The sequence below is a fragment of the Osmia bicornis genome, chromosome 12 (genome assembly GCF_907164935.1).
Source record: "Osmia bicornis bicornis chromosome 12, iOsmBic2.1, whole genome shotgun sequence".
In the NCBI taxonomy this organism is placed as follows: Eukaryota; Metazoa; Arthropoda; class Insecta; order Hymenoptera; family Megachilidae; genus Osmia; species Osmia bicornis.
The window spans coordinates 6041383-6052091 of NC_060227.1; the positions used below are offsets into that span (position 1 = coordinate 6041383).

A 10709-nucleotide genomic window follows, 5' to 3' on the forward strand; every position below is an offset into this window, starting at 1 on the left:
TTTCCATCCATGAGGTTACAACACTCGATGACCGCGTAGAACTAAAGGAGAACCATTGCTCTTCTGCATACTCGCGTCACACGAGTGCTCCGTTGAAGATGCATCGAATTAACTGTACATCAAACAACACAGCTCTTCTTTTATCAGAAAATATTGAGAATCATAATTTTATCGACAGGCAGAGCGAATATATTAATAGCCTTTCTATTTCTTTGATACTTCTTTCTGTCAATGTTGCATGGCCATTTTGTTTCAATAAATTTTGATCAAAATGAAAGCATCTTCTAGTGTTACATTTTCAAATTGTTCTCAAGTACTGTAAGCTGACTTCTGTTTATATTTCTTTTTTTACATTCGCATTCATGGTAAAAACTTAGTAACAAGTTTCTCGATCCCACCATCCTTCAGGATTTTTTCTGATCCAAAGCTTCCTAAGCTCGTCGTAGATCAAAATGATCACAGCGTATGGAATACCAGGAAGCCACCATTCGAACTTCAACGCATAAGTACTCAGAATTTTGTCCATATAAGGAGCATAGCACACGATGCATGCCACAACAATTTCAAAAAGAATTCCCATATTAAGGACCCAGTTGTTCATGCCTTGTTGGAAAAGAGAGTTTCGTCGAGTTTTGCAGACCATCACGTCGGCTACTTGGACGATCACTATGCTCACAAAGAAAGCAGTGTGACAGGTGTATTCAAGAACCTTGCGTTGTTCGTACGTCCATTCTTGGCCAAAACTGTCTTTCAAATCGTTCACAACAGTGTCATCCCATAGTGATCGCAGGCGAAACAATGTACCGGGTAGAAAACCATGCTCCGCCATAACTACAAAGTATGTGAAAAAGCCAGCACAGGTTTCGATAATGCCGATCTGTCCGTAAGTCGTGAAGAGTAACCGATGACTGACCAGATGATCTATGTGAGGTATTCTTGGTTTCCTAAACCAAAAATTTAATGTTAAAATTATTTTGAAAATTAAACAAATAACTAACAGTTACCTCAGCATAATATCTGATTCTGATTTCTCATAAGCCAGTGACACAGCTGGCCATATGTCAGTACCAAGATCAATGCATAACACGCAGATCACGCCCACAGGTAAAGGAATCCCGAAAAGAATGAACGTCAGGAAAGGTATTATTTCTGGAACATTACTAGCCAAAGTGTACGCGATGCTCGACTTCAGGTTGTCGAACACTCTTCGTCCCTCTTCTATTCCAGTAATTATCGATGCAAAGTCATCATTTAATAGAATAAGATCAGCAACTTCTCTGCTCACATCCGAGCCTAATATCCAACAAATACTCGTTAAACTTCTTAAGATTCTGTTAAATGAACTATTTAATTAATACAAGAGTTTATAGGTGCTTATATTAAAATTTTTATGTACAACCATAAAATGAAAGCTTAATGTATTCGTTCATAAAAGAAAAGTACCAGCAATCCCCATGGCAATACCAATATCAGCCTTCTTCAATGCCGGTGAATCATTGACTCCATCACCGGTGACCGCAGTGATCAAATGAAGTCGTTGACAACTTTCCACGATCTGAAGCTTCTGTACAGGTGAAGTTCTAGCAAAAATAATCTCAGGATACCCTCTTATAATTGCGTCCAGTTCTTCTGGTTTCAGGTCACGCAACTCCATTCCTGTCACCACGATGCAATGCTTTTTGTCTTCTTCGAGGTGGAAAAGATCTTCGTCGGTGAAGATGCCTACTAATTTTGCGATCGCCTTTGCTGTGTCAGGATGATCACCAGTTACCATGATCACCTTGATTCCGGCACAACGACATTTGTACACTGCATCCGGTACTGTTGGCCTCGGCGGATCCATCATCGCCATCAATCCAATCTGATAACAGATAATATTATTAATAGTGTAATTTTAATTTGAAATTCATTTAACTCTAAATTTAAATTTAGAAAAATTAATACGAGTATTAGATAAACTATCAAGCGAAATCAACTCGCCAAATGTCTGCATATTTCTTCTATGATTCAGAACAGAAGGATTCCGGTTTAACAGGCCTCGTTATAAATACTTTTAAAAATTCAGTGAATGTCTACGACTCTATTGTAAACAAATAACATTACTAGTCTGAGATTCTCAAGAGGAAAGTTTGGAGGATCATCCTTGAAGACGTAGTCGAGAGGGAAATCAGAAATCGGCAGATCGAGATCGGCAAAGCCAAGTACACGTTCGCCATTATTCCCAAGAACGTAACAAGACTCCGTATAAGCATTCTTGATTTCATCATTCAGTACTCTTGTCTCGTTACCGAACGCTACGGTCGAGCATCGTTCTAATACTCTTTCTGGTGCGCCCTTCAGTGCAACGAAGTGCTTATTATTGTATACGTGAACGTTAGCTTGAAACTTGTCCGTTGAATTGAACGGTATCTCGAACACCTTATATCGAAAGAAGATATTTTTGTTATACTTCTTTCGTTTGGAAATAATTGCATTTATTGTACCTTTGGATAAGCTTTCCTGTAGGTATCCACACCTCCTTTCACCAGCACTTCCATGCATTTTAATAAAGCAGCGTCAGATGCATCCCCCAAAATTTTCCTCTTGTTCAAAGGGGGTAGAGGTTTCCTTTTAGGGAAAGGCGCCCATTCAGCTCGATTACAAAGACTAGCTACTCTGGCTAAATTATGAAAACCTGGATCTTTAATGTATTTTCTCCACCGGTCGGAGGACATAACTTCTTTCAATTCACCGTTGAACCACATGTGTCGCACCTGGAAATAAACAATCGTGCAATATAAAATTTCTTCCTTAATTAGTTTACAGAAAGAGTTCGATGAATCATTGGAAAGCAAAGTTACAGTCATTTTATTTTGAGTCAGCGTTCCTGTTTTATCGCTGCAGATAACAGCGGTGCATCCCAGTGTCTCTATAGCTTTCAAACGTTTTACCAAACAATTTTTGTGCGCCATTCTCTTGGCTGTTAGGGTCAGACAAACGGTCATGGTAGCGAGTAGTCCTTCTGGTACGTTTGCTACAATGATACCAATTAAAAATTCTGTGGAGTGGATCAAATTGTATCCCAGAGCGATGGACAGGACGAAGAAGAGAACTCCAAGGAAGACCGCCCAACCCGAGATTATTACCATAAATCTATTAATCTCGCGGGTAAGGGGGGTCGGTCTTGATACTAATTTCGATGTTAGCTTAGCGACTCTACCCATCACCGTCTGGTCACCACGACTAACTACGACTCCTTTCCCTGTGCCTAAACAAACAACACTTTGACAGTATATTATACTTAATTTCAGAAGTTGTTCCTAAGTCCATCTCACCTTCTACTATGTCGGTGCCGAAGAATACCATGTTCTTCGCTTCGAGGACGCTATTTACTGGAAGAACGTTAGCTGTCCTCAAAAGTGGAATGGATTCTCCGGTGATCGAAGCATTGTCCGCCTTCAAACCTTGAACATAATGTACGAGATTTTAAGATAAAATAAATGCTTCGTTTCATCCGCAGCGATGTGATTTAGAGCAGAGAAAGGAAATTGGATTTTGCAAGAGGACAATGACCGAAGTCGTCGTTGCATAGACGATGAAAGGATGAAGCGATATTAAAGTCTTGTCGTGTGCTATAAATTAAATTATAATAAACATTTCTTGTGACTAATAAGTATTAAAATAATTCTACTATCATTGTCATTCAACTTGAATGATTCGATCCAAGAATCTTCCACAGTTCTGAAAATAGTGTTTACAATAAAATCACCACGATATCTCGATTGTCGACGAAGAGAAAGGCGAAGACTCTTTTTCTCGAGAAATAAGAAAGTTACGCTTGCAACTACAACGATACGAATTTACCTTGACATTCCAGGACTCTAATGTCAGCGGGTACTCGGTCACCGGTTTCCAAAAGGACAATGTCCCCGGCGACCAATTCGGCTACGTTCAATTTCTTCTTCGAACCGTCCCTAAGGACCATCGTTTTTTGCGGTAACATTTGCTGAAACGATTCCATGATTCGAGAGCTTTTTGATTCCTGATATTGGCTAAAGAGTGCCGTGATTAAAATCAGGCTAACAAGAACGATACCAATTCCTAAATGTTCGTTGGATGCTTCGCCGTGTGTTCCGTGTTCCAAAAGGTAATTGGAAAAACTGAGAAAAGCGCCCACCTAGAAACACAATTGACGATTCTAAATTAATTTAATAATATATTATAAATTTTATATAATTTAGATGAATCTGTTGTAAGGGTAAGATGAGTACATTTGGAGGCAACAAAGATTTCCTTTGAGTAAGGGAAGAAGCCTCCCTCCATTTTCTTGGAATCTATCACCATCCATAATAAATTTAATTAATTACTGATACTTTCAATGATAGTTATGAAATGGTAATTTCTCTATGATAGTTCCTCTAATTTTATTCATAATCATATACCCATATTAAAGCAGAGAATCCTCCGAAGCATCGGTTCATGAATTTTAACACGTTGGAAGTCTTTTTCGCTGGTGTGAGTACATTCGGTCCAGTTTTATTTAAAAGATCGCGTGCAACAGCCGTGGATAGGCCACGCTTCGGATTAGTTTGCAGACTTTGTAATAAATCTTCCGTTGGTTGTAGGTGAATATCCGTCTCGATATCACGATGCAAATATTCTAGGGTGGTAGTAGGATCCTGTTGTTTTCGCTTCTTAAAATATTGTAGTATTTTCCAATCCGGCAAGCGATTCATTTTTACTTCATGTCGAGTGAAGATTTATAGAAAAATGTTTGTCCTATAAAAATGTAGAATAACCAAAATGGTGTATTCACGAACTTAAACAATAACGTATCGTAATTTAATTGCCTATCTGAGATAAATACTTGAGTATTATTTTGTAATTAAAATAAAAATAGTTTATTTCATAAGATACTCCAGTTATGTATTGCTGTGCGTCGTATCATACTTTAATCTGAAAATATTACTTTTGTAATAACGTTTGATATACCGACGGTGTTAAAAGTGCATCCGAAAAAACATACTCTGTTTTACCTACGAAGCATGTGGTGGTTGTCCGGGAAAGAAGGAGGAAGGTGATGGCGCTGATGTGCAAAGGCCGGAGCTATGCGAGCCAGAGAAGTTCGAAGAAGACGCCACGCAGAGGAAACAAGTTTTCGGACCGCCATAATAGCGCCATAGTGGTATGTACTTCGCGGTTGCTCGTTGTTCGTGACGCGACGCTTACCGACGCTCGGCGTCGTTTCTTAGAATTCTGAATAAGAGATATATTAGAATCAAATTAAACTATTGTTCTTACAGTGTGTTCCAATACACGGTGATCTAGAAGATTCGAAGGAAGGACGAGCTGAGAGACGGAAGAGTGTGCTTTGTGGGTGTCTGAACGAACGGTAGTCAGAAAAACATGGAGAATAGGCCGGCGCCGCTCCGTTCCAGGCGGGTCTGCCGATTCTGCTTGACGGAATCCGAGCCACTTAGCTTCATTTATGAAAGGGATCATAATAAACCGTTTCAAGTACCGCTTACCCTGCAGATCATGTCGTGCGTCGCCATAGAGGTAATTATTTTCTTTGAAGACGACGTCGACCGCCACCGATTCATTCTCTCACTACCTTTCATACCATATTCTTGAGAAAGATATCCTTTTAAGTGTCGCTGTTATTCAATACGCATTATTCTTATTTTGTATGAACAAAATTCACCTTTGTTGAACTATTTGTTATCACTGATATATTTCAATTAATAAAATGAATAGTAGTCAAATAGACAACTAATGATCTGGATAATGCAGATATCATATTTACCGATCGAGTCAAATGTTTTCGACGCCTGAATATCCGATCACAAGAAATGTTCTTACGCTGATAGAATAAATAATATATATTAATTAGTAACAAATAATAAACAATTTCAAGTTCAAAATTTTAAATGCCTGTTGCTGTTCGAATGCAATTGAAAAAATGATTTTTGTCATCGATAACTTTGTTTAAACGCTGCGATGGTAAAATATACAATTAGATATGATTACGATATTTTCTACTACCGATATTTAAGAATATACAAATATATTTATTTTTTATTGATTTATCTTTCAAAATGTATCTTTGTCACTGTAGTGTTTTAAGATAATTGATTTTAGCGGGAAAACAATTTTCTTATTTGTTGTTGTTGTTGTGTTGTTTTTTTTACAGTTTCATTACATTCCTAGTATTTTTTTTAACAATATTTTTTTCTATCATAAACAATAATTTTTTACCTATTACCTTTAATGTAATAAATTGCTAATATGTTAACATGTTATATTTCAGGTGTATGCAGCAGATGGAATGCCACAAATGATATGCAGCATGTGTCGCTGGAACCTGGACCGTTCCTACAAGTTTAAGCTTCAATGTAAGAAAGCAGATGAAGCATTAAGAGCATATCCATTGTCTGGTGTTTTACCAAGACCATTTCCTCCAATTCCAAATGATCCACCTGATATGAATAACAAGCGACCTTCTGAACAAAGGTCCCAAAATGAAGGTGCTAAAAAACCTAGAGTTGATAATGGTGATAGGGAAAGACGAGAAAACCGGGAACGAGACAGAGATCGAGAAAGGGAACGAGACAGAGATAGGGAACGTGACCGAGATCGTGATAGAGAAAGGGAAAGAGAACGAGATAGGGATAGGGAAAGAGGAAGGGAAAGAGATAGGCAAGCAGAAAAACAAAGAGAAAAAGAAGATCAACATGATTTCTATGAAGAGGAACACGACGGTGGTAGCGAAGGTGATCAAGAGACAAACAGCACTAAAGAAGAGCTTAAATTAGAACCAGGTGAGATAAGGGTACATGCATGTGATCAATGTGATCGTACTTTTCCTTTACGTCAAGCTCTCGTTCTCCACGTTCAAAGAGCTCATCGTGACCGCAATTATAAATGCACAGAATGCGACCGCATGTTCTTCTCTAAATATGATCTTGGAAAACATATGACTACACATTCGGAGGAGAAACCATTCTCTTGCCCAGTATGTAACAAACAGTTTTCAAGAGCAAATTTGCTACAGCGTCATGAGAAAGTTCATAGAGACGAATTACGTTATGGCTGTCAACATTGTGACCGTGAATTCTTTACAACCGAAGAATTAGAAAAACACGAGGATTCTGTGCACAAAAAAGAGAAACCCTTCCAATGCAATATTTGTAATAAGCGTTTCACATATAAACAAGGTCTGGAACGTCATGAGGTGCTACATAACGAAGACAAGACATTTAATTGCGAATACTGTAAGGAAGCATTCCATACAAGTACAAAGTTAGCTCGTCATTTAACAACTCATGCTGGACATCGACCATATTTATGCAAACTTTGCCCCCGTTCATTCCTGCTATCTCATCATTTGACCAGACACATGCGGACACATTCTGTAGAAAAGCGTCATGTTTGCGAGGATTGTGGTAAAGCATTTAAACGTAAAGAGAGCTTAGAAGTACATCAGCTAACGCACACAAAACGCACAGGTATGGGGTTGACATGCGATGTTTGCCAGGAGTCGTGTCGGAACAGAGCGGATTACGTCACTCATATAAAACAACACATTGAAGCTGGTGAAAAAATGGGACCAGATGGATTGCAGCCAGACAGTAAAACTAAACTCGAGTTAGATTCTGACGAGGACGAAGAGGAGGAACAATATTCGGATGGAGATGATGATTACGAGCCACCAGCATACATTGTCAAAAAGCTTCCAAAACCAAGCAAGCCGATGGAAAGTGAGGAGGAACAAGACAGATCAGAAAAAGACGAGAATCAAAAGGAACAAGTCGTATTCGTACGACACAAGGATGGAAATATGATTAAGAAAACTATCAAAACATTAATGCCTATTCAACGTAGGGAAGTACAAGATACGAAGGTGAAGCAAAGTCCAAGTAGTAATCAATCTCAGATGAATGCGAAACCTTCGCAGTCTAAACAGAACGACGAACCTCCAAAATCTTCTCGCGTGGACGAGACAGAAGCACAAGTCCAAAAGATTGTAGCATCTGTATTCAAGGAGCACAAGATTCCTTTGAAACATCAAAGCGGTCAAGAACAAAATAAAGATTCACCTACGTCTGCGAATCAAGCAAGATCTCAGCAAGGGCAAAGTAATTCACAGAATCAAGTTTCAGGTAAAGAAGAGAAAGTGGAAGCATCTCCATCGGTCAGTGGTACACCCAAAGCTATAAATACTATTAAGGTAATAAAAAGAATTGTTGTAAGGAAACCAAGTGGGAGTACCGAAACAACAACTAGTGCAATAAAAGACGGAGATGGAGCAGGTACCAGTCAGACACACAGTGGGCACAAAGTTACAAAACGGGTTATCGTTCGTAGAATCATTCGTCAAGGAGATACTACGAGAGAAGTTATTATGAATCCAGATGGTACAATAATAGATCCAGCAGAGTTAGCTAAATTACCAACTGGCAATGTTGTAAAAAGGGTTGTTGTTAAGAAACCTCTTGATAAACATCAAAGTCTTGTTCAAGCTGTAATGCAATCACCTACAGACGTAAAACAATCATCTAGTACAGTAAAAAGTAATGACTCCTCTCTAAATGAATCTTCCAAGTTTGAGTTGAAAACATCTCAGTCCACAAGTACACCTTCTTCGGTAACGAAAACAACTGTAACTACTGTACAAAAACCTATATTAACCCGAGGTGATCAAGAAACTAAAGAGAAACTAGAACAGCTAGAGAAGAGAGTGGAACAACAACGCTTAAAGATAGAAGAATTAGAGGCACGTAAGCAGCAAGAATACGAACCTCTCGAGGAGTTGTCACCAGAACGCCACGATGAATCTGATGATGAACAACAGTTACCTTTGAAAAGAGTATTTGTGAAGAAGAAGCAAAGTATGTACGACGAAGAAAAAGAGTATACTGACACCGATGTGACAGTACATTCCACAAATCCTCCTGCAACAACAACAGCACTTACGACAACAACTACAACAGTAAAGAAACAAGATGTTCGTTCTGAACCGGAACCAGAGAAAAATAAAGCTGAAAGTGAAGTAAAACAAACAGAAAATGTACAGAAAGAAACAACTCCAGCAACACCAAAACCGATAACTACGGTTTCGACAACAGCAACACCAACAACTGTTACTGCTGGTAGAAGAGAAGGTAAACAACCATTGATAACCAGCTCTAAGGTTTATGGAAATAAGAAAATTATTGTTGTGAAGACAGAAGAATCATCAGAAGTGGACGAAATGAATAGAGAACTATGTGATATATTAGATTCAGCTGACGATGTAGCCAAGATGCAAGAAACAGTTCTAAACAATCTCACTCAAATATCGCCTCTTGCTGAAACTTCTCAGAAAAGTTTTGATGACAAAGCGAAAGCAGGTCCTTCAAATGCAGATAGCGATACATTGAAAGAAGAAGTTATCGAAACCGAATCCGAAGATCAAGAAATGAGCATTAAACTGGAAAATGTTGTTTCGTTGGAAGTGGTGGATTCGCAAGAATCTGACGTTAAAATGGAAGAAACAGTTTCTGAAGAACAAGTCATTGAACAACCCGAACAAAATTCAAATTTAACTTTAGATGAACAAGATCTTTCGGAATCTACGGATATTTTTGAACCTTCAGACAATGTATTAGAGGCTCAAAAGAATGAATTATCAGATTCTGTGATAGAACTTGATCACGACAGTCATACAATTAATTTGAACGATACCAACGAGAGTCAAGATAGTCTTGAAGACAAACTTCAACAAATGGAAGGATGAATTTTTCTCCTATATAACATTGACTAAAGAAACGTACAGTAAATGTCTGTTTAATAGAGCTTTGGTTTAAAACCAAAGTTTTCATTTAAACAAGAGTATACCTTCAATTACGATTTTATAAATTCAAAACTTGACCTCTATACATTTTGGACAGATATTGATATTGATAATGATCGTTTTATCACCAGATTCATTAATCGCATGAGCTTGAAGTAATCTATATGTTACTATTATATTACAATCTAAACTTCCTTATGTATCTTTCATTTCCTTATGTCAATTGTAGGTAGAATTATATCTACAATGTTGATGATTATAGTAAGGTATGAAAATAAGATAGTGCCTAGTAGCAAACATTTTCCTACATTCTTCGTAATAACAAATATCATTTGAATCCTAATGAAGAATTCATCGATCTTTCGCATAAAATATAAATAAACAATTCATCTTAGTTGACAAAGCGTGTAAATTTCAAGTACTTCTTTTAAGTGTCTGACTTATCGTTTGGTATATCTGGTATATTTACCTTTGGTAAATACCAGACAAAAGATGTACATATGCCAGGCACCGTTCATTTTGCGTATTCTTTGTGATTGTCAAAATTTTTTACTCGACATAATTACGGAATTACGTTATATTCCCATTGTTATATATAAATATGACTCCACTGTTGGGAACAGACAAGGTACTTTAAAATGTTAAGCTTAATGTAACATTTAATCATGATGATTTTATGATGCTGAAATAGAAATGGTACATAGATTATTCAATATTCTCTAAACATTTAAAGCTATGTATCAAATACAAAGTATGGTGTGTGAACGTAATACTGAATGTTATTTATTTCCTTTGACAACCCTCTCCTCCTTCCCTCAATTATATATTAGCCAAAATTTTTATAAACTCGTAACAAAAATGACAAAGACAACTATAGTAGTTTTCAACTTTTGTA

General features: G+C 37.6%; 2 protein-coding genes across 6 annotated transcripts; one reads left to right on the forward strand and one right to left on the reverse strand.

Moving 5' to 3' along the window:
* Positions 1–112: 112 nt before the first annotated feature.
* Positions 113–5085, reverse strand: LOC114871699 (sodium/potassium-transporting ATPase subunit alpha-like). 4 transcript variants are annotated; one of them, XM_029177907.2, is made up of 10 exons: positions 5016–5085; positions 4422–4758; positions 3844–4156; positions 3315–3443; positions 2841–3247; positions 2484–2753; positions 2104–2418; positions 1444–1861; positions 1005–1293; positions 113–944 (listed from the first exon to the last, which is right to left on the reverse strand). In XM_029177907.2, the coding sequence occupies exons 2-10, from the start codon at positions 4713–4715 to the stop codon at positions 374–376; spliced, it is 3006 nt and encodes a 1001-aa protein (XP_029033740.2). In that variant the 5' UTR covers positions 4716–4758; positions 5016–5085; the 3' UTR covers positions 113–373. The 4 variants fall into 4 exon arrangements, with proteins under 4 accessions (XP_029033740.2, XP_029033739.2, XP_046144011.1 ...); XM_029177906.2 differs by having other exon boundaries at positions 2484–3247; XM_046288055.1 differs by having other exon boundaries at positions 2484–3247; positions 5020–5071.
* Positions 5077–10584, forward strand: LOC114871698 (zinc finger CCCH domain-containing protein 13-like). Of its 2 annotated transcripts, XM_029177905.2 has the most exons (4): positions 5077–5164; positions 5283–5538; positions 6290–6800; positions 7488–10584. In XM_029177905.2, the coding sequence occupies exons 2-4, from the start codon at positions 5386–5388 to the stop codon at positions 9755–9757; spliced, it is 2934 nt and encodes a 977-aa protein (XP_029033738.1). In that variant the 5' UTR covers positions 5077–5164; positions 5283–5385; the 3' UTR covers positions 9758–10584. The 2 variants fall into 2 exon arrangements, with proteins under 2 accessions (XP_029033738.1, XP_029033737.1); XM_029177904.2 differs by having other exon boundaries at positions 6290–10584.
* The last annotated feature ends 125 nt before the right edge of the window (positions 10585–10709 follow it).